At 42.4% G+C, this 23,451-nt stretch overlaps 1 protein-coding gene across 1 annotated transcript; it reads left to right on the top strand.

Annotated features, from left to right (window-relative positions):
- The first annotated feature begins 1,780 nt into the window (after positions 1-1,780).
- Positions 1,781-15,926, top strand: DNAJC25 (DnaJ heat shock protein family (Hsp40) member C25). Its single transcript, XM_074952114.1, has 4 exons — positions 1,781-2,110; positions 9,606-9,758; positions 12,520-12,990; positions 15,045-15,926. The coding sequence occupies exons 1-4, from the start codon at positions 1,787-1,789 to the stop codon at positions 15,165-15,167; spliced, it is 1,071 nt and encodes a 356-aa protein (XP_074808215.1). The 5' UTR covers positions 1,781-1,786; the 3' UTR covers positions 15,168-15,926.
- Positions 15,927-23,451: the final 7,525 nt, after the last annotated feature.

The raw sequence follows: 23,451 nt of genomic DNA, 5'->3' as shown, positions 1-23,451 counted from the left end.
AAGTCTCTAGCTTAAGTTAGTTAGTGCTTTAAACTCCAGCTAGCAGGCCCATCAGGGGGTGTGGGTGAAAGCTTGACTGCTGCGGACAGTCAAGCTAATAATTAAGTGGAAATGCAGCCACTTGGTGCTGCTGATCAGCTCACTCTGTGCAACTTGAGTGTAATTTTGCAGTGTGGCTGCTCTGACTCAAGCTAACTCTGCAGGGCAGATACATCCAGGATGACAGAACCGTTCACCAGCAAAATACCATGTACTAGAAAGAATTCAGGTTTGGTGGATGTGTTTGGATTTGGGCACAACTTCTGAAACTGCTTGTGTCCATTTTTCCTGTGCTGACTCCAGTGAAGGGATGTTCCATTTGTCAGAGATTTACTTTCCTTTCACTAGAGAACATGCTGTAAGACACTGTCACTTTAATAAAATTGTCCAGGAGGGTAAACACTCCTCCTGTTTCCTTTATGAAGTACCTAATGTCTCATATATATACAATATAGGGGTATTAAGAAGCATCTGTTCTGCTTAAAAACATTATTTTCAGGCAATAATGCTGAAAGGGCTCCTATGCTGTAATAAAAATGTATGACTGTACAGAACTAAAGGAGTACTTGTGGCACCTTAGAGACTAACCAATTTATTTGAGCATAAGCTTTCATGAGCTACAGCTCACTTCATCGGATGCATACTGTGGAAAATACAGAAAATGTTTCACTTTCCTTACAATACACAGTGATCACTTTAGATAAGCTATTACCAACAGGAGAGTGGGGTGGGGGTGGGGGAGAAAACCTGGATTTGTGCTGGAAATGGCCCACCTTGATTATCATACACATTGTAAGGAGAGTGATCGCTTCACATAAGCTATTACCAGCAGGAGAGTAGGGTGCGGGGAGAGAAAACCTTTTGTAGTGATAAACACCCATTTTTTCATGGTTTGTGTGTATAAAAACATCTTCTGTATTTTCCACAGTATGCATCCGATGAAGTGAGCTGTAGCTCACGAAAGGTCATGCTCAAATAAATTGGTTAGTCTCTAAGGTGCCACAAGTACTCCTTTTCTTTTTGCGAATACAGACTAACACGGCTGCTACTCTGAAACCTGTACAGAACTAGTGCATTGGGGGGCGCTGTCCCCTATTTCCCCAAAAATTCTCTTCGGGGCTGCCCATAAATTACATAAGGCAGTATCTGTGCGGGTCCCTAATTTTGTGTGTTTTCTTTCACTTTTAGGAAGTGTTACAAGGGGTGGCTGGCTGGATCTTGCAAATCACCCCAAAATGTGTCGCCTGCTTTGTGGGCAGCCCCTGACGATCCTTGAATGGCACCGGGCTTCCTAGTTCCCAGTGGGGCTGGAGGAAGAATTTTGCCCACCTGGGCACCTGGCCGAGGCTAAGGCGTCGGAGAAGAGGCGGGGCGTGTCTCCACACCGGGAAGCCACGTTGTGATTCCCCCTGGCTCCACCCCCTCGCTTGGTTCTGCCCACGGCGCACGCTTCCGCCCGCCCACTTCCCAGTACCCAATAGGGCCTCCCTCTGATAGCCCCGCCCCTATCTGGCTCCGCCCTCAACCCTCCCTTTGTTCCGCCTTCCCCATACCTCAGGCCCGGTCCGCCCTCGTCACCAAACCCCGCCCCTTTACTTCCCTGGCTCCTCCCCTCTGGCGCCGCCCCGCCCCCGCGCCAGCTCCTCCGGGCTGCGGCTCCTCCCTGTGGCCACGTTCATTGGCTTGGCCCCGCCCAGGGGCAGTGCGCATGCGCGGCGCTGGCCCGCGGCGGTTTGCTCGGGCGGACATGGCGGCGGCGGCGCTGGCGCTGTGGGGCGGCGCGCGGGGCCGGCGCTGGCTGCTGTGGTGGCTGCTGGCGGCGGCGGCGCTGGCCCCGCGGCCGGCCCAGGCCCTGATCGAGGGCCTGTACTGCGGGCGGCAGGTGTGCTACGACGTGCTGGGCGTCAGCCGGGCCGCGGGCAAGGCCGAGATCGCCCGCGCCTACCGGCAGCTCGCCCGCCAGTACCATCCGGACCGGCACCGCGGGGAGCCGGCCGGGCCCGGCGGCGAGACCCTGCAGACGGCGCACGAGAAGTTCCTGCTCATCGCCACCGCCTACGAGACCCTCAAGGTGAGAGAGCGGGACCGCTGCCCCGGCCGGAGCCGCTCCGGTAAGAGACACCGCGGGGGGCGAGCGGGAGGGGAGTCCTCGGGCGGGGGGAGCGGGCGTGGGGGCCGGGGGCTCCCTGGGGGGGCCGCCAGCCGAGGGGTCAGGCTGGGGAAAGCTGAGGGAGAAGGAGTAGGTGGTGGGAAGGGGTGGACCTGGGGGGTAGAGTGGGGGCAGGGGTGACACTTGCTGGGGGGCGGGGGAGAAGGGCTGCGGGGTTCCCCAGACTGAGGGAGTAGGGGCTGGGCTGGGCTGGGGGAGAGGAGGGCAATAAGAGGGAGGCAGCAGATGGTGGTGCAGGAGGTGGGGTGTGTCCCAGGCCGGAGGGGAGCGCCCCAGGTCAGGGGCCGGGGTGATGCCAGGGGTCGCAGTGAGGTGTATGGGGATGGTGACCGGGTGGCTCTGGGACTTGGCTCACAGCTGGGGTCCAGCCCCGGTTGGTTGCGGTGGGGATCCTGTTCCCATCAGCAGGCCTGTCTGGTCATGGGGCAGTGGCCAGGTATCAAAATCCAGCCTCTGCAATTGGCAGTAACTCACATCTTTGTTGGCATCCTCAGCAGAGAGGGGCTGAGTCACTGTCCACTAGCTGTGGTCGGGGTTGAGAAACTGGTGGGGCAACATGGTGGAAGCAGACAGAGCAGCTGCCCTGTTTTGTGGCTAGAAGACTAGGGCTCCACTAGAGTAAATTGATGTAAAGGATGGGGTTGGGTTGGGAGGAAACATGAGAAAAGTAAGTGTAGGTAAAGTAAAATAAAAGAAGAATCATTTTGTTAATATTAATCGCACTTTTGAAATAGCTGTTAGCATGGGGACCACATCACAACTGTGTAAAGTAAAGATTACTTGCATCCTAACCCTTTTCAAAACATGTATCTTACAATTCTGCATTTCATACATAACTAACTTACAGTGATGAAAAAGTGGGACCCACAACTTTGTGGGGTACAGTTAAACTTGGGTGTAAAATAAGGAGGCAGGTGCATGTTTGGTGCAGATATTAGCTCCTAGATGACATGGTCTCATAGGAGGCTAGTTTCTAGTTGTAGGGTACGTTTAAAGCCTCGTGCTCTGCTCCACATCTCTGGGCTGATAAGAGCCTTCAGGATGGGTAGATACAAGATGAGTGCTACTTCTGCCTCCCCACTCTGTAGGGTTCCCCATTTTGGCTTCTGCAGAGTATGAGGAGTTAGGGGGAGGGAGCCAGCTCCATTAATCCAGATATCACTCCTTCCGCCCCCCCCAAAAAAATCTACAGAAGAAAACTGCATACATGACTGTCTTTTACCTGTGTCAGAGTAGCAGCCGTGTTAGTCTGTATCCGCAAAAAGAAAAGGAGTACTTGTGGCACTTTAGAGACTAACAAATTTATTTGAGCATAAGCTTTCGTGAGCTACAGCTCACTCACGAAAGCTTATGCTCAAATAAATTTGTTAGTCTCTAAAGGTGCCACAAGTACTCCTTTTCTTTTTGCCTGTGTGACAGCTATAGTAGAAGAAATCCCTAGAAGTACAGCTCCTACAGAAGTTATGCTTTTCCTCTTTCCTGGGCAGGATATTCTCACCTAGTGGATGAAAGGGTACATGTGTGAAGAATGCATTGTGGTATTTTTGTCTTAGGGTATGATTTGTGCTGATTTGTCTGGATCTTATTTGCAGCAGCCTATTAATATAATTTCTTGTAATAGGAGATTCATCATAAGTATTTGTACATTCTTTGCTTTCTCAATAAATGATTAATCTGTGCAGCTGGGAATGAAGACTCTCCATTTTCTCTTTCCCCCCTGCCCATATAAATTCACCACAAAAGACCAAATAAGTAACAATCTATTTGGATGACCCCTAAACACTTTGGATAAATGGCGTTGCGCTACAGTGCAAAGTATAACATTTTGTATCTGAAGGCTATAGAAAAAGGTGCATTTTAGACATTCCAATATAGCTGTCATTTTATAATCTTACTGGAGGAACACCGGAGAGAAAAATTAAATTTAACATCCTTGTGTGTGGAGTGGGAGAGAAATGCCAAAGGAACCTGCCACAGTAGCATTTAACTTCAAAAAGGGCAACTAAACAAAAATGAGGAGGCTAGTTAAATAGAAATTAAAAGGATCAGTCAGGAGTGAAATACCTGCAAGTTGCATGGAAACTTTTTAAAAATACCATAATGGATGTTCAAGCTATATATGTACCACAAATAGGGAAGGGGAAAAAAAAGGAAGACCACCAAAAAAATGCCAGCATTGCTAAAGAGAGTAAAAGAGGTAGTTAGAGACAAAAGACATGCTTTAAAAATTGGAAGTCAAATCCAACTGAGGAAAATAGAACGGAATATAAACTCTGACAAGTGAAGTGTAAAAGTATAATTAGGCAGTCCAAAAAAGAATTTGAAGAGCAGCTAGTGAAAGACAAAACCTGACAGTAACAATTTTTTAAATACATTGGAAGCAGCTAGTCTGCCAAACAATCGGTGGGCCACTGGATGATCAAGGCGCTAAAGGAGCACTCAGAGAAGACAAGATCATTGGGGAGAAGCTAAATGATTGCTTTGGTCTTCACTGCAGAGGATGTGAGGGAGATTCCCATGGCTGAGACATTCTTTTTAGGTAACACATCTGAGGAACTGTCCCAGTTTGAGGTGACAATAAGAGGAGGTTTTGTAACAAATGGATAGATTAAACAGTAAGTCCCCAAGACCAGATGAAATTCACCCAAGATTTCTGAAGGAGCTGATATGAAAATGCAGAACTACTAACTGTGGTATGTAACCTATCACTTGAATCAGCCTCTGTACCAGATGACTAGCAGATAGCTAATGTGATCCAATTTTTTTTTTTAAAAGGCTCCAGAGGCAATGCTGGGCAAAAGACGCTAAACCTAACTGCAGTACCAGGCAAATTGGTTGAAACTATAGCAGGGATTGCTAACCTTTGGCACGTGGCCTGTCAGGGTAAGCCCCTGGCAGGCTGGGCCGGTTTGTTTACCTGCTGCATCTGCAGGTTCAGCCGATCGCAGCTCTCACTGGCCACAGTTTGCTGCTCCAGGCCAATGGGGGCTGCAGGAAAGGCAGCCAGCACATCCCTTGGCCCGCGCCGCTTCCCACAGTCCCCATTTGGCCTGGAGCGGTGTACTGCAGCCAGTGGGAGCTGCGATTGGCCGAACCTGCGGACGCAGCAGGTAAACAAACCGTCCCGGCCTGCCAGGGGCTTACCCTGATGGGTCACATGCCAAAGGTTGCGGATCCCTGAACTCTAGCAAAGAATAGAATATCAGACACACAGATGAACACAATATGTTGGGGAAGAGTCAACACTGCTTTTTGTAAAAGGGAAATCCTGCATCACCAATCTATTAGAATTCTTCGAGGGTTCAACAAATGTATGCACGAGAGTAATCCGGTGGATGTAGTATACTTGGACTTTCAGAAAGCCTTTGACAGGGTCCCTCACCAAAGGTTCTTAAGCAAAATAAGGAGTCATAGGATAAGAGTGAAGGTCCTCTCATGGATCAGTAACTGGTTAAAAGATAGAAAACAAAGGGTTGGAGCAAATGGTCAGTTTTCACAGAGGAGAGAGGTGAACAGTGGGGTTCCTCAAGGATCTGTACTGGGACCAGTGCTGTTATTCATATTCATAAATGATCTGGAAAAAGGGTAAACAGTGAGGTGGCAAAATTTGGAGATGATACAAAATTACTCAAGACAGCTAAGTCTGTGAAGAGTTAAAAAGGACCTCACAAAACTGGGTGACAAAGTAGAAGATGAAATTGAATGTTGATAAATGCAAAGTAATGCATATTGGAAAACATAATTCCAACTATATATCAAAATGATGGGGTCTAAATTAGCTGTTACTACTCAAGAAAGTGATGTGATTGTGGCTAGTTCTCTGCTAAATATGCAGCAGCAGTAAAAAAAAAAAAAAAATCTAACAATTAGGAAAAGGGATAGATAAGACAGAAAACATCATAATGCCACTATATAAATCCATGGTATGGCTACCCCTCGAATACTGCGTGCAGTTTTGGTTGCTCCATCTCAAAAAATATATATTAGAATTGGAAAAAGTACATTATTCGGGGTATGGAACAGCTTCTGTATGAGGAGAGATTAAAGAGACTGGGACTGTTCATCTTGGAAAAGAGACAAATTGGGGGCTGGGGGGGATAAGATAGAGGTCTATAAAATCATAAATGGTGTTGAGAAAGTGAATAAGGAAGTGTTGTTTACCCCTTCACATAATAGAAGACCCACGGGTCACCCAGTGAAATTAATAGGCAGCGGATTTAAAACATAAGGAAGTACTACACACACAACTCACAGTGAATCTGTGGGACTTGTTGCCAGAGGATGTTGTGAAGGCCAAAAGTAGAACTGGGTTAAAAAAAAAATTAGATTAATTCATAGACGATATGGCTATTATCCAAGACAGTCAGGGATGCAACCCTGTGTTCTGAGTGTCGCTAAACCTCTGGCTGCTAGAAGCAGGGACTAGACGATGAGGAATGGATCGCTTGATAAACTGCTCTGTTCTGTTCTGTTCTGAAGCATCTGGCACTGGCCACTGTTGGAAGACAGGATACCGAGGTAGCTGAAGCATTGGTCTGACCCAGTATGGCCATTCTTCTGTAAAAATGCCCTTTGTTTCCATTGTATTTTCCAGATTATGTCACTTTGCCATATGCTATGTGACCATATAATAATACTCATATAATGCTAGCATTCAGCAGTACAGAGTTAAAATTGTGATATTACCATAACTCTTTGAACAAGCATCAGGAAAATCAATGTAGTTTAACTTCATTTCCTTGTTCTATACACTTACAGAATACTTAATGAAATATTTTTTAAGAAATTGACTATGAAAAATTTCAATCCAAAGGGGAAGTGTTCCAAAAATGAAACAAACCAGAAACAGGAGGGTAGAATGGAAGTGCCCTTTCAATTGTAACTGAAACTGTACTTGGTAATTTTTGTTTTGTTTATTCCTGCCAATATCACTGCAGACTACAGAAGGGTATCCAAATAAGCAAGCATCAGATGGATTATTTATTTGTGAAGAGTCCATTGCTGAGAGAAATTCAAGGATCTTTGCTTGCAAAAGCAAATAGGGCTACCTATTAAGCTCAAAAGCAATGTTTTCTCTCTCAAAAATAGTGCTACTTGAGGCCTGCATGCAAACTGTACAGTCTCTTCCACACCTTTTTTTCCCCCTTTGGAAGGCTTCTTCATTCCATTACCAATAAAATGAGGCATATTCAGACTGGTAGTTCTGGTTTTGCAAATAAACTACAGTAGAACCTTTAAGATACAAACACCAGAGTTACGGATTTACCGATCAACCGGACACCCTGTGGAACCAGAAGTCATCAATTCTGCAGCAGCGTAGACCAAAAAACCAAATAAACAGCAAATACTGTACTGCCTCGGGACTGTAGCCCTGAGGCTCAGGGCTTCAGCCACACAGGGGGTTGGGGCTGCAGCTGTGGGGGAGGGTGTGTCAGGGCTCCGGGCAGAGGGGGGTGTGTGTGTGCGTGCTCTCACGCGCGCTTGAGGCTTCTGACCCTCAGGAGCACCAGGACTCAGGGCTTTAGACTGGGGGGGGGGGCAGGGGCTCAGGTCTTCAGCCCTGCAGGGGGTGCTGGGGCACTGGCCTTTATCAACGAGGGGAGCGCTGGTTTCAGCACTGGCGCTCCCCCTGTAGCTTAAGCCCCAAGCACTGGTGCCACCTACCTCCCCCACCCCCTGCTGAAGCCAGGAGCAGAGCTGCTGGGCTGAAGCCCTGAGGGTCAGAAGCCCTCCCTCCCCTGCCTGGAACCCTGATAACCCCCTCCCTGCAGATGCAGCCCCAACCCCCTGTGTGCCTGAAGTCTGTAACCTCTTCAGAGTTGCGGACAACCTCTATTCCTGAGGTGTCCATAACTGAGGTTCTACTGTACTGTCTTTCAGTTGAAGCTTCCAGTAACTCCTGTAATGTACTAATCCCTAGATCTATTGTGGACACATTTGCTATATCAATATTTGAGTTATATATCATTAGCTTTAAAGTTTTTAAGCTACTAACTGGGTGGCAAGGTAAAACGTTGCTGCTGAAGGAAAAGAAATATGAATAATGTAGAGTAAAATGTGTAAGAGCTCTAAAGGGTATATAAACATCTTGTATTTTATCTGGAAGTAGTCCCCATCTCCAATTGTAGCAAACTATATTCACTGGAGTCAATTAAATTAATCCCCTGTGCCCAACTTCCAGAAGCTTAGATCGTTGCATTTGGTATGTTCATCCAGGTATCCTCTCAATTTAAAAATCACAGTTCTGAATTTTTTTTAATACTAACGTTACAAGTAGTGTCTGAGATTCTTATAACTGGAAGAAAGATGAGAGAAAAAATCTACTTTTACAGTTTGTTTACTTTGTGCTTTTGGAAACACTGCAGAATCAGCACTGCTTCCCCGTTTGGCTTTATTACCCAGCAGTAGGGAAGAGGAAGATAGTTTTAAAAAAAGGGTAAAATGTAATCATTCATAAATTAGCAGCGGGAATTGGGGAGGACAAGCCTAGTATGTGAAATGACCCAACAACTTTTAAAAGTAATGTTCCAGACTTTTCAAGTTAAGCATATTTCTTTAAAACAGTGAGCAAAGTAATGAATGCAGGATCAGAATGGTTGAAGGGATTTGTGAGGAAAGATTATAATGGCCAAATAGGTGTAGCTGAGCTTAGCCTCAGCTAAGGGATAAGGAGTGTAATCTACAGATATTTTACGGGAGAAAGAAGAGAATTATGCGGGATGGCACAAAGGGTATAACTAAGACTAAATGTAATTAAGAGATGAGATGCTTAGGCTAAAAGTGAGATCCGTTGGGCCATGGAAATCTCCCAAAGGAAATGGTAGCAGCCCAGTCACTTGATGCATTTAATATTAGACTGCCCCCAAAAAACTGGAAAACATACTCTGTATTTTAAGAGTGTGTATTTCAAAACAAAACAAAAAACCTCACCTTACATTTACTATGACATGGATTAGAACCAATGAATACCATCTGTCTGATACTGTGTGCTTAGTATGTGACTGTCAAATGCTTAACTGTTTCAAAATGAAATTTCTTCAGACAAGGGCAAGTATGCATTATTCAGTCAGGGCTACATATATGTTTTAGAATAAATCTGTTTAGGTTACCAGAGTACAGGAAAAGATCTGAAGAATTTTCATAATGCCTGGAAAGCAGAAGCTTACTACTGAATATTAAAAATTGAATTTTTAAAAAAAGTTCTCTATCTTCCATATAGAAATCGGGCTAACACAGATTTGACAGCAGTTTTATGGTTAATGATGTAACACTAAAGTAATTTTGGTAAATAAAAATCACTTCACTACCAAGCCATCTTATGAAATGTTCTGTGACACTGATTAAAAGCTTAAGGATACGAACCTACAAAATTTTATTTTAACTGTTTTCTTGCCAGGATGAAGAAACACGTAAAGATTATGACTATATGTTGGATCATCCTGAAGAGTATTACAGCCATTATTATCACTATTACAGCAGGAGATTGGCACCTAAAGTGGACGTCAGAATAGTGATTCTAGTCACTGTATGTGCTATCTCCATGTTTCAGGTAAAATATTTATGCTTATTATGACTATTCTTATATTGAATTTCTAAACTGGAGAATAGTAAAATCTGAAATCTAGATTTCTTTACCATTAGTCAGTTACTGAGTTTTTTTTCTTTAATTGTACAATTAGAAGGCTCCACTGTTTCTATTTAAGTGTTGTCTACTGTCGTTGGTGTACTAGACAGGTATTCGCCCAGTCATATAAATCTATATCCTGGACCATGGCCGGGCAGTTAGTGGTACTAACTTGTTTGTTCAGGGATTTTTTGGTACTATATATTTAAAGGATAAGAATCTTGTACTGCTAGAGAAATAATCAAGTTCCGTGGTTCAGAAAATTAAAGGCTGAACAGTCCATCCCCACATTAGGAGCTAGATTATTTGTCAGTGTTAGACTGAGTCAATTTCTCGTTTTTATATCAGTGTTTTAAGAAGCTAATTTTGAAATTCTTCTTGAAAGAATGTTCATAATGACTGATGTATTTAAAACAATCATCATGCTCCTGATTTCATATTAGCCATTAAAATAAGAATTAGCATTGATCAATGAAGTCTTGCTCTTAAAATGCATGTATTTTGCTGTATGGAAATTTGTAAATATTGTGTTTTGGATAAGGTAATAACTTTGTATACATCTTTGAACAATTGTTTAAATAGAATAAATTTCTTAAAGAAAAGAGTTAACACTTAACATTACATATATTGGAGTTACTTGTTCAAGACTTTTATAAAAGATAAAATGTCCGATAGTTAATATGCTGTAGCTGAAGAAATTATTGAACCTTGCTATCTAATGGTCCAGATGTGTGTCAAAGCATTTTCCCCCAAATAACCCAACTAGGAGCTTTTGATTCCTTAATGCTTATGGCACCATCTGCAGATCAGTAGCTGTCCTAGAGTTCTTGCCCTCCAAGCCGTGTTCACTTGAACTGGTAGATCCCTAAAGGCTTATGCATATTCTACTTCTCCTCAAGTCCACTTGGTTCTGATGGCAAAGTTGCACCTGTCTCTCCTTCTTTTCCTTGGGTATAAATGGGGAGATTAGTTTTTGCCTGAAATTTTCTAAACTGCAAATAGTAAAATCTGAAGTCTAAATCCATTTGGCTTTCTTTGGCTCTCTACTGCCTCTGCTATAGCTATTGCCTTAATGCAAGAGTTGATCTTTCCATAAGTTGCACTTCACATCTTTCACTAAGGAAGTGTTGCCCCAGTAAGACTTTGGTAACTATTTGGGTAAATTAGGCAAAGAAAAGGCTGTTTTTTCTCATCTTGCTATCCTTGTTTTTTCTGTTGTCCCCGCCTAACTCCAGAATGAAGCAAGAGATGGAAGGGGATTGAGTCTCATAAAGCAAATCCTGTCAAGCTAATAAGATTGCCCTACATAAACTGTTTAATTAACCATTTTAAAGGGTTAATGCCACTTATGATGTACTGTACTACTGCTTTAGTTGCAAATCCAAGATAATTAAAAATCTTTAAGAACATTTTTGTCCAGTACAAAACACTGAAAAAGTTTAACGTGACATTTTAAGCTAAGATATATTGTGTGCCAATCTAAACAGTGACTTATAGTCCTGTAATACCATAATGTGGACTAGCTACTGTGGGGAAATCTCCTGATACTGAGCTGGAGAATTAGAATTAAGGTCCCAAATTATTTAATGCATTGAAGTTTGAAAACCATAATTCCATTTGTATCAAACTTCTGCTGATAGTGATGTTCGTATGTGGGAGCAATGATCTCACCATAATAGAGTTCTGTTGTACTGGACAAGTATAGAATTTCTGTCAAGCAGCAAACTCAAAATATATTCCCTATTGTGCCATCATTGCTTGTGGCAGTATTTAATGAGTAAAGAAATTCTGCACATTAATCGAACAAGTGTATAAGCAGCTGAGCCCCACAGTGCTTAAGTAAGGAAGAGAAGCATTTTTCTTAACTATTGTCATTCTGTAGCAAGACATGATGCTTCTGGTAAATTAGTTTCTAGAATATGTCCTACAAGCTTTCCCCCATTGCTCTGTCATTTCTTTGTATCTCTGTAAGAATAAACATAACAGTTGCTAGTATACTGGGTTTCATTAATAATGTGGGGTTAAAAACCTGTCACTGAGACAGAGAAAATCAGCAGGAAAGGTTGCTAATGTAATCCACAGGATAATCCTTCAGTATGAAAATAACTTCCATCTGATATAATACATGATTATGAAAATTAATCCTGCACTATCTTAGAACTGTCGTAAACTCACTCTGTCTCTTTAAAAAGAATGAAATGAAATGTTATCAGATTCTTCTTTTCCTTGTACATTCTAGATTGTGAAATATGTTTTCTTTAGCAGAATGAGCACAGGGTTGGAGCCCAAGAAGTACAGAGTTCTAATCCTGGGTTTAACAATGCTAACACATTGTGGCATTTGTTCCCCATCCAGTAGCTGGCCCACAAAAAGGTTTGTGTCTGCAACTGGTGTTAAGCCAAGGGGACCTGGTCCTTTAGTTTAGGCAGGAAAATCACACTTAAGTCTTTTCAATCCCCACAGACGACCCTTTCAGGGTAGGGATGTTTTTACACGGATGTTGCTACTGACTTGCTGTAAGACCTTGGGCAAGTCAGTTCACCCCTCTGCATCTATAAACTGGGGATACTACCTCTTTTACTAAATATGATTATTATATAACAGAGGTAGTGGATTTTCTTATGTTCTGTTTTCTTTGTTAAAGCTACTGCTGGAACTAACAAGCTATTACTATTTTATATTCTAGTTCTTCAGCTGGTGGAGTAGCTACAACGAGGCCATCAACTACCTAGCTACAGTGCCAAAATATCGTATACAAGCATCTGAGATTGCCAGGCAACAAGGCCTACTGAACAGGGCTAAAGAAAAAGGCAAAAACAGACGGTCTAAGGAAGAAATCCGTGAGGAAGAGGAAGAAATAATCAAAGACATTATCAAAAATAAAATAGATATAAAAGGCGGCTATCAGAAGCCTAAAATATACGATATCCTTCTATTTCAAATCCTCTTAGCTCCTTTTTACTTGTGCAAGTATATAGCTTGGTATTGTTGGTGGATTTACTGTTTTAATATTAAAGGGCAAGAATATGGTGAGGAAGAGAAGCTGTATATCATACGCAGATACATGAAAATGTCACAGTCTCAGTTTGACAGTCTGGAAGATAATCAGAAAGAGACTTTTCTGGAACGGCAGCTATGGATAAGAGAGAACTATGAGGTGAGTAGTTGTGGCATGTTGTGAAAATTAACGTTAAATGCCCAATTTACCCAGCCTAAAAATCTGGTGTTCTCCCATGGTATCTATTGTGGTTGTACTGCATGTAAGGCTATGATTCATTTCTAGATATCACTCATTAAGATGGAGATTTTTGGCAATGAGATTCAGGTTTTCTGACCAAAGACAGTCTTTGCTCATCTATTAATGTGCTAGAATAGCACAGCAGAGTGGTGAGATTGGATCTTTCAAACAGTGCACTTGGGAATGCTCCCATAAACCCTCCAAAGCAGTGGTTCGTAAACTTTTGTACTGATGACTCGTTTCACAAGGCAAGCAACCCCCACTTATAAATTAAAAACACTTTTTTAACACCACCATTATAAATGCTGGAGGCAAATCGGGGATTGGGGTGGAGGCTGACAGTTTGCAACTCCCCATGTAATAACCTCGCAACCCACTGAGGGGTCCCAATCCCCAGTTTGAGAACCCCTGCTCCAAAGTAACTGTTTGAGATTGTGGGGTGGTTTTTTTTGTTTTTTTATCACTCTACCAATTCAGCTAGTTCCTGACTCTGCCCTCTTTACCCTTCAGTAGTTCCTCTGACTTTTGGTAATCCAGGGTCTGACATACTTCTTGCTGGGCAGTGGCTGTTTTATTCAAGTATGGTGCTCCATTGCTCCAGATCAGAGACTCCACAGAATACACAAGTTCTGTGCTCTGGTCCTGGGGATGTTCCAGAGCCTATTACTTTGATTTAAGTACTGACTCTCCTTGTTGTACAAGACGCAAGTGAAGGATTATCCTTGTCCCAAGAAATTTGTAAGTGAGAACACATTAGGAGCCCTTATAGTTCTTTAGCACAGTAAATCTGTATTTAAAAGTTTTCTGCCTTACTGTGTTGCTGTGATGATCTTATGACTATTGAGAGCAGTACTTCATATTTTGTAATATTGTGTGCCACATAGTGTCTACAGTTAGCCAGTCTAGGGTGCAGAGTTCTTCATATCTCTTGTGCAGAAAAACTTCAGTTACCATTGAGACACCCTGCAATTATCCACTGTTGATCAGCCCTATTGACTGTATTACTAGAAAGAGGCTAGGAACTGAAAGAATCACAGTAACAGTGGTGCCAAATTTCAAACCTAGATAAGGCTTGAAAAAGTTTGTGAAGTCTTGATAATGGGGAAATTAACTGTACAGGTGACTTCCACATGGCATGGTGGCTTTCTCATAAAGTAATGGAGGGGAAATTTGTAGTCTAGAGCCAACATTTACTGGTCCTTTGAAACTTGTGTGTTTTAGTACTGTTGTATCCCTTGAGGATATTATATTTTAAAGATTAGAGTGTTGAACTAGTGCTTCCCACCCCCCCAAAAATAGCTATCAGCATTTGCTTAGAATTTCCTGGCAATTAAAATATCCAGTTATAATTCTAATCCTAATGCATCAAATGTGGTGATAAAAGCATTTACTTCCACAGCTAGACAGATAAAAAATAAAAAAATCATCAGATTTAACCACATTCCAAAATTTGTCTAATTAGTCTTGACTACAGAAGGACACAAGTATGAAAACAACTGGAGGAAACAGTTAAGCCGGTGAATCTAGCTACTACATTTAATATTTCCTACATAGTAAAGGGTTTGCTTAGTGTCCTGAGTATTGCCTATCTTTGTTGCTGTGAATAGTACTGTCTCCTGCACAAGCAGGCATCTTTTAGCTGAAGTTCCTGTGTGTTTTACAATGCATTCTTGTAATTGCTTAATAAATTCGAGATAAAGCCAAATTCTGCTCTTACACCACCATAGACCCTAAATCCAAAGTAACTCAACTGAAGTTAATGGAGCTATGGGCCAAATTCTGCATCCCACCAGCAATCTGAGACTGACCTGACTCTTGTGTAGAAACCTGGAGTGTGGTTTAAAAAAAAAAAAGTCAGCAGTTTGATTCATTGTAATAGCTGAAATAGCTCTTGCCTCTAGTATGAGGCTCTCCTTGAGGGCTGACTTTTTCTTGGGCTTTATTTAAAGTCACTTTTTCTTCCTCCTATCCAGATCTACAGGCAAGAACAAGAGGAAGAGCTAAAGAAGAAAATGGCTATGGACCCCCGATGGAAGAGATATAGGCGGTGGATGAGGAATGAAGGACCTGGAAGATTAACGTTTATTGATGACTGAAGGCTGCTGAACAATGTACAGTACTGATAAACCTGACTTGCAAAAAATTTTCGTAACTAAATTTTCAGAGTTTTATTTGCTGTGCCTCAGCAGTCATCTAAAACTCAGGAATAATTTCATCAGGCAGGAAATTAGTACAAGTTTACCATTTTTTATAAATAAAAGTGAATCTGTTAAACAGAGACTTAGTTCATTGTTTATGTTCTACTTGCTTGTGAAGCTGGAGTTCACTGTTTAAAGAAGTTTCACATGAAATCTGTAAGAACAAATACCAACCCAACTATACCTTACACCCTTCCAAAAATTTCTTGATGAAGACTAACTGTATTCTTGTTTTGTCCCCTTTTTAAAACCATAAGGTTTGTACATTTGGTCATTAGGGGTGTGTAAACACTCATGTAAAATTCTATAGGCAGGGCAATTTTATGGCTCTTTATCTGTCTATTTTTCCTCTCTAACCTCACCCAAAAGCTTCCAAAATCTGGGTGATCTTGCCAAATAGTATATTTGATGCAGACTAAGCATAATGGGCTTATACAGGGGTGGCCAACCCTGTGGTGTCAGAGCCACATGCGGCTCTTCAGAAGTTAATATGCGGCTCCTTGTATAGGCACCGATTCCTACGGCTGGAACTACAGGCGCCAACTTTCCAGTGTGCTGGGGGGTGCTCACTGCTCAACCCCGGCTCTGCCACAGGCCCTCACCCCACTCCACCCCTTCCTGTCCCCTCCCCTGAACCTGCCATGCCCTCACTCCTCCTCCCCCTCCTGAGCCTCCTGCATGCCACAAAACAGCTGATCAGGAGGTGTGGGGAGGGAGGGGGAGGCGCTGATTGGCGGGGCTGCTGGTGGCTGGGAGGCAGTGGGTGTGGGGAGCTGATGTTGGGGGACTGCTGTCATATTATGTGGCTTTTGGCAATGTACATTGGTAAATTCTTGCTCCTTCTCAGGGTCAGGTTGGCCACCCTGAGCTTATATATGCTTTTGTCCATGCCCTCTCCAGTTGAAATCGTAGTCTTTATTCATTCTGGTGCATGATTGTTCAGCAATGTGACACAAACAGGCCTTAATTTTTGTCTTTGTTCTGCAGAATGATACATTAAGCAGATTTTGCTAGAATCTTAGGTTTGGGTTTTAATCTTTGTACACTGAACTATAGATACTTGTTTGGAAGAAGTGTACCAGTATTCTATTAAATGTGACACGTTACTTGCACCATAGTGTTGGTATAAGGGAAACTAATCCTTTTGTTTAAAAGGGGCAATTTGATGCCTTATGTAAATAAGTTTTACATAAAAAATAGTTTATTATATTACAACCCAATCTGTTTCAAATTCTAAAACCAAATTCAAATTTATAAATAAAATATTCTCTTTAGCTCTTGTCTGAGTCTTTTGAACGTAGCTACTTCACAAGTATTCTGTGAAGGGAAAAAATGGGGTATGTTTCCCTCTTACTTCTCACTTATGAAGAAGGCATGGGAGAATTTTTCATCTCTTATCTGCTTGGGAAGGTTCTGTGGCCATATCTCCATTAAGGAACCTTACTTGTGGAAAGACCTAGTGTAGTCAAGGCTCAGGTTGCTTCCACCATTTAATACAGTGCACAAAACAGCTGATGTTAGTCACGTGTATGCTATGGCTCCCACTTACACCAGTGTCTGTTCAGCAGAACAGCTGGTGGCATCTGTTGGGGACTTCTTTAAAATTTTCTCATGCAGTTGAGGCTTTGGATGGCTGGAGAGCTAGTGAAATGACAGACTGAGGGCAGGAGTGAAAGCTGAACAATTGGGGGGTGGGGAGTCAAACTGGTAAATTCTGCTAATAGCTATTTAACTCCAATAGCTGTCCAGTATTTTGGAGAATTGAACTTTGTTCCAGCTTTAGCATCATCCAAACTTCAATTATGATGCAACTGTGGCTAAGACATGTAGCAGGTCTTGCCAGGAGAACCAGGGAAGATCACGCTTGATATTTCAAAGGTTAAAAAATGGTGTGGAGTAAAGGGGAACAACTTGATTTTTTTTTTGCCTTTACACATCATAAAATAATAAAATGGTTATTTAAAATCCATTGAAGACCACTTTTAAAAGTCCATCCTGTGAAGTGTAAACTTGTTAATGAGTGTAAATTTGGACTCTTATGCTACCCCATTAACAATTTAATTTGCATATGTTAACTTCAAAAGAATTGCTTTGCCACTGGACAGTGCTGCTATAAACCTGACCCTCACTTTCTCAGGAACCTTTTAACATAAAATCTTGGGGGCCCCAGAGTGAGCTGTTCTGTGCTTCTATGAGGGAACGCTGGAGACATCATTTTTTAGAGATCCTAGCAGGGACCGGGATGACTGCCGAGTAAAGCTGTTCAAATATGGGGATGGGAGGAGCAGCTCCAGGAGTCCAGAACTCCAGGGAGCAGGGCAGGGAGGCAGGATACAAGACAGGAGTTTGCAGGAGACAGCGCAACCTCTCTTCCTGCGAAAAAAGAGCTATAGCTGCTGTGAGGGAGATGGAACAGAGGCAGGAAAAGTGAAGCTTCTACCTTCCTTGCTCAGGAAGCAGTGGGAGTAGCAGGGTGGATTTGATTTAAATCAAATTGATTTAAACCACTAGTCAGGAAGACTCGATTTAATCACGGATTTCTACATAAAAGTGCATTCTTGTCGGTTATAACCTTAATACATGTTCTTCACAACTCAGAAATAGATGTAGGTTTCATTTTTAGAAGGTATACACTATATATTTTTAAGTGATTTATTTTGAAAATTTTTCAGATTAGTTTTATAGCTATATCAGAAAATGAATGATTGGTTATTTCATTTACCAAAGGTAATTGAAACAGATGTTTATGATGTCATTGGGAGATGAACTATCTCCGATTCAACAGGTTGATCATTAATATTTGGAGGGTTTTCTTGCCATGCTGTATTAGGAGGAGAACATCACCAGAGAGACATTGAAATTGTTTTATTTAACTAAAACAACAACATTATGTATTCTGGATTTTTTCTTCAACTGCAAACATTTTATTTTAACAAAACAAGCATATGAATTTTTGAATTTAGTTAAACATTCAAGTTTTTTAAAGTCAGGTTTGTTTTTGTTAAAATTGTTAACTAAAATAGTTAAATGAAATATATGTTTAAAAAAAAATTAAATCAACTATGTCAGCCAGGTCAACATGAGAAACTTAAAATATTGGCTTCTGCAGTTAACTCAGTCGTCTTCACCTTCATTTTCCTGCTTGTTCATAATCTGGAAAAGAAAAACCAGCTTTCCTGCTTTTTCAGGTCCCAAACGATTTCTCAATTTGGAATGAATTAGTCCAAAGGATGAAAATATTCTTTCTACACCAGCAGAAGAAGCTACTGCTGTTAAAAGTGAGATTATTACTTCAACTGAATCCAGGTGCTTAAGTGACTTCCACCAGTTCACTGGTGTGATTTTCTTTAAAACATCATCGGCAAATATGTATTTCTTGAATGGTTCTTATTCCCAAACTGGGTCTCTTTTACGGCCTGCTGCCTTTATAGGTTTTCCCTTCTAGTGAGAGAATGGTATGGTAGAACTCAAATCAATGAAGGCTACACTCAGAAAGACCTCAAGACTTCTGGAATATGCTGCTCAAACAGTTTCATTTTTGTTTCTACTGCCTGTCCCTCTCTTCTCCCATCTCTAGACTTCTCCTTGTCCAGATTTATTCCGCCCCCAACAATCTTCTATGTTTGAACTTTTTGAAACTTTGCACTTTTAGAGGGAAATAAGGGATGACTCCGTGTACCCAAATTTGCAGAGGGACAGTAGTGTTGAGGTCTGTTATTTCTCACCTCTATATATTTAAAAACAAACATTTTTGCTGTTAACAAGCATGTTATCTCTGGAGAACTGCAAAACTAAGCATCTCTGATGGTATCTTCTAGACTGAGCACTGAGTTCCGTTGGGTAGATAGAAAGATTAACCTAAATCTATACAGAAGCCCCTGGAACCCCATAACATTGGGTCCCGAATCCATGAACTATTGGAACTCATTTACAAACTTTTTCTTAAACATTACATGACTATATTCTCTAATACTATAGAATTAGAATTTATAATCCCTTTTCCATGATGCAATATCTTTGAGCTATTATGTATCTTAATTAAAGCTATCTTTAGATAGGTTTTTTCCTCAAAAAGCATTTTATCAAAACAATCTGATTTTTTTGATTTTTTTTAAAAAAAACATTGATTTTTATCCACCCTGGTGAGTGAGGAAGAGATGGGAGGAAGAAGCAGCAAATTCTAAAGAGCAATGGTGCCTCATCTGATGAATGGGCGAGACTGGAGACAAACAGCAGGGGGAGCTACAGGTGCTTTTACAATCAGGGTATATCTATGCTGCAGTTAGACACCTGTGGCTGGCCTGTGCCAGCTGATTCAGGCTTGAGGGGCTCAGGCTAAGGGCCTGTTTAATTGCAGTGTAAATGCTTTGAGACCCTCCCACCTTGAGGGTCCCAGAGACCAGACTGCACTATGAGTCTGAACATCTGTACTGCAATTGAACAGCCCCTTAGCCCAAGCCTTGTGAACTTGAGTCAACTGGCATAGGCCAGCCACTGGTTTTTATTTGCAGTGTAGACACCCTCTCGGTGGAAACAAGTTAGCTGTGCTCAGATCCCCCCCTACTGGCTGAACCTAGAGTTTCCATTTTCCTTTCCTGTGGAGGGAGTGGGCTTCAGCGAGGATCTACAGGGCCCTGCTGCCCTTGACCATGTCTTGGGAATAAAAGCCAGAAACAGCCCCATGGGAATTTGCAGTTTTCTACTGTGTATAGTAGTAGCATCCCCAGTAGCTAAGGTTGCCTGAGCATTTCCAACCTAACATCCTATTTTAAGTTCACAAAATGTCACCACCACACATTTAAAAAAAAAATATTCTTGGGGTGAGGGAGAGGGTGGGATGATTTGATGAGAGACTGGTAGCAGGCAAGGGGGGGTCTGGGCATAAAAGGAAAATACCAACTTCTGTTGAAGTCAATGTAAGCTGGATCTGGCCTTGGAATTCAAGTAAGAACATATTTTTACGTTACAGAAAGAGATCCTTACAGAGTTGGGATCAGTTATTTCTCCCCCTTGTTCATAAGCACACTTGATAACAAGTCTACCAGTTGAAATAGAAAATTATCACAGGATCAGCAGCCTCTGCTTTGAAAAGAAAAATTCCCTGCATCAGCATTTCACGCTCCTATGGAATTTTTCAAAGAAATAAAAAATATGTAGAAATATCGTCTTGACTTACAAGTAAGATATCTCCCAAGATTTTTCAATGCTGGGGTCTGATCCAATGGCTACTGAGGTCAATGGGAGTCTCCGTTGACTTCTGTGAGCTTTGGATCAGTTTGAATGTGTAAGTATGGTATAAAGCAATAATACTCAATTATGTGCTTGCAAAAAATAGTGATGAGCTACAATATATGTGTACGTCTGTGTGCAAATGCGGACTTGGCACGCATTCAGTGTTTTGAAGAACCAGAGCTTTAGGATATTACATTGACCAAACATATTGTACCAAAAAGGTCCTGCTATTAAACTCCATCCTCCAAACCTCTGCATGATAAAATTATTTCAGCAGTCATCCAAATAATATATAGCTACAATACTTACACAATTTACAATCAGAACAATGTTACAGTTTCCTGCACCTCCCCTGGCTCAAAACTTCTCAAACTTTTTTCCTAGTGTGGACTGCATCTCAGTGAAGAGAGAGGGTTTTGTGGGTGGCCTTCTCTCCAATTCACAACCATACAGACCATCTCTCCTTCTGTTCATAGCCATATAACATTCCTGACACAGCTACAGTAACTATTTACATGAAATATTAAATATTTTAGCTGTCTTAAATAGGTGGAAACAAAGAGCAGAGTTAGCACTATGTGACTAGCCTGATGTCTGCTGACCACATGTTGATTGTCCTTGGACAAGTGCTCTGTTGGCATAAAGTAGCAACAAAGCAACTACAGGGTCCCCCATGGTGAATTTGTCCAGGCACAAGGCAGGCGTAGTACCAAGTATATGAGCTTTGCTCTTCTGCAGCAGCAGCCCTGGGTGCAATGGACATCACTATGCCCCAGTGAATCCCTGCTAGTGCAATGCCCAAATGAATTATGGCCGGAGCGGGCACAGCTCTCCAGTTTCCCCAACCTGCTCTGAGGGCTCATGCAGCCCCAGCATTAGGTAGGTGCAAAACCTCCCCTCTTGGTCCCTGTGTGATCTCTGTACCAGCAGAGGAATGAATTCCGCTGTAATGCTACAATTCTGCTTTTAATTAGAAAGGTGTAACTCACATCAATATGACAGTTTGGGAGAAATTCAAAGTTGTTAATGTGACCAGGCTCTGCCACAAACTTCTTGTGTGGCCTTGGGCAGGTTACAGTTTCTGTCTGCTTCCAACCCCTGGTATTCACCATACACCGCTTGAGCCTTTCTTGATGCCAGGAGAAATATTACTCACCTACCCCTCAATTCAGGAAGATATTTAAACTTCCTCCTAACTTTTAGCACATGGTGCATGTTCAGAGTTAGGAACTTGCTTAAGTATATTCCTGAATTGGGGCCCTAGGCCTTGTTTCTGCAAACACACACATGCTTAATTTGAAGTGTGTGAGTAATCCTGTTGCCTACTTAGAGATAAGTATGTGTGTAAGCGTTTGCAGAACTGGGGCCTATGTTATCAGTGTGGTCAAGCATGAGCCATTAAAGTCAATGCAACTCCCCACAGGTGCAGGGGTCGTTTCACAATTTACTGCTCCTATTACATTTAAAGGGAGGTTGAAACATCCTGTTGAACATTGATTAGAGTTACTGTTCATGATTTTGAAGATTTACATATGTATTATAAAATTTTAGTATTTATTGATTATATTTTATATATATCTAGATCAGCGATACTCATCAGACGGAAGCTTGGGAACCTCAAGAGGCTCTTTGCAGCATATGATATTAAAACACTGTGATTTAGTTTTTAACCAATCTAAAGTTGAGTTCAGGATCCTGACGCAGGGAAGAAAGGTAAGCAGCAGGATACGGACCCTGGACTTCAGGAAAGCAGACTTCGACTCCCTCAGGGAACAGATGGCCAGGATCCCCTGGGGAACTAACATGAAGGGGAAGGGAGTCCAGGAGAGCTGGCTGTATTTCAAGGAATCCCTGTTGAGGTTACAGGGACAAACCATCCCGATGAGTCGAAAGAATAGTAAATATGGCAGGCGACCAGCTTGGCTTAATGGTGAAATCCTAGCGGATCTTAAACATAAAAAAGAAGCTTACAAGAAGTGGAAGGTTGGACATATGACCAGGGAAGAGTATAAAAATATTGCTCGGGCATGTAGGAAAGAGATCAGGAGGGCCAAATCGCACCTGGAGCTGCAGCTAGCAAGAGATGTCAAGAGTAACAAGAAGGGTTTCTTCAGGTATGTTGGCAACAAGAAGAAAGCCAAGGAAAGTGTGGGCCCCTTACTGAATGAGGGAGGCAACCTAGTGACAGAGGATGTGGAAAAAGCTAATGTACTCAATGCTTTTTTTGCCTCTGTTTTCACTAACAAGGTCAGCTCCCAGACTGCTGCGCTGGGCATCACAGAATGGGGAAGAGATGGCCAGCCCTCTGTGGAGATAGAGGTGGTTAGGGACTATTTAGAAAAGCTGGACGTGCACAAGTCCATGGGGCCGGACGAGTTGCATCCGAGAGTGCTGAAGGAATTGGCGGCTGTGATTGCAGAGCCCTTGGCCATTATCTTTGAAAACTCGTGGCGAACGGGGGAAGTCCCGGATGACTGGAAAAAGGCTAATGTAGTGCCAATCTTTAAAAAAGGGAAGAAGGAGGATCCTGGGAACTACAGGCCAGTCAGCCTCACCTCAGTCCCTGGAAAAATCATGGAGCAGGTCCTCAAAGAATCAATCCTGAAGCACTTACATGAGAGGAAAGTGATCAGGAACAGTCAGCATGGGTTCACCAAGGGAAGGTCATGCCTGACTAATCTAATCGCCTTTTATGATGAGATTACTGGTTCTGTGGATGAAGGGAAAGCAGTGGATGTATTGTTTCTTGACTTTAGCAAAGCTTTTGACACGGTCTCCCACAGTATTCTTGTCAGCAAGTTAAGAAAGTATGGGCTGGATGAATGCACCATAAGGTGGGTAGAAAGCTGGCTAGATTGTCGGGCTCAACGGGTAGTGATCAATGGCTCCATGTCTAGTTGGCAGCCGGTGTCAAGTGGTGTGCCCCAGGGGTCGGTCCTGGGGCCGGTTT

The sequence above is a fragment of the Natator depressus genome, chromosome 5, assembly GCF_965152275.1.
Source record: "Natator depressus isolate rNatDep1 chromosome 5, rNatDep2.hap1, whole genome shotgun sequence".
Classification (NCBI taxonomy): domain Eukaryota; kingdom Metazoa; phylum Chordata; order Testudines; family Cheloniidae; genus Natator; species Natator depressus.
This window is presented reverse-complemented; position numbering and strand designations above follow the sequence as displayed.

Bases quoted from the DNA above. Each gene is read 5' to 3' on its own strand.
- DNAJC25 (XM_074952114.1), top strand. From the start codon at position 1,787: ATGGCGGCGGCGGCGCTGGCGCTGTGGGGCGGCGCGCGGGGCCGGCGC. The intron at 2,111-9,605 runs GTGAGAGAGCGG...TTTTCTTGCCAG, and splicing joins CCGCCTACGAGACCCTCAAG to GATGAAGAAACACGTAAAGA. The intron at 9,759-12,519 runs GTAAAATATTTA...TTTATATTCTAG, and splicing joins GTGCTATCTCCATGTTTCAG to TTCTTCAGCTGGTGGAGTAG.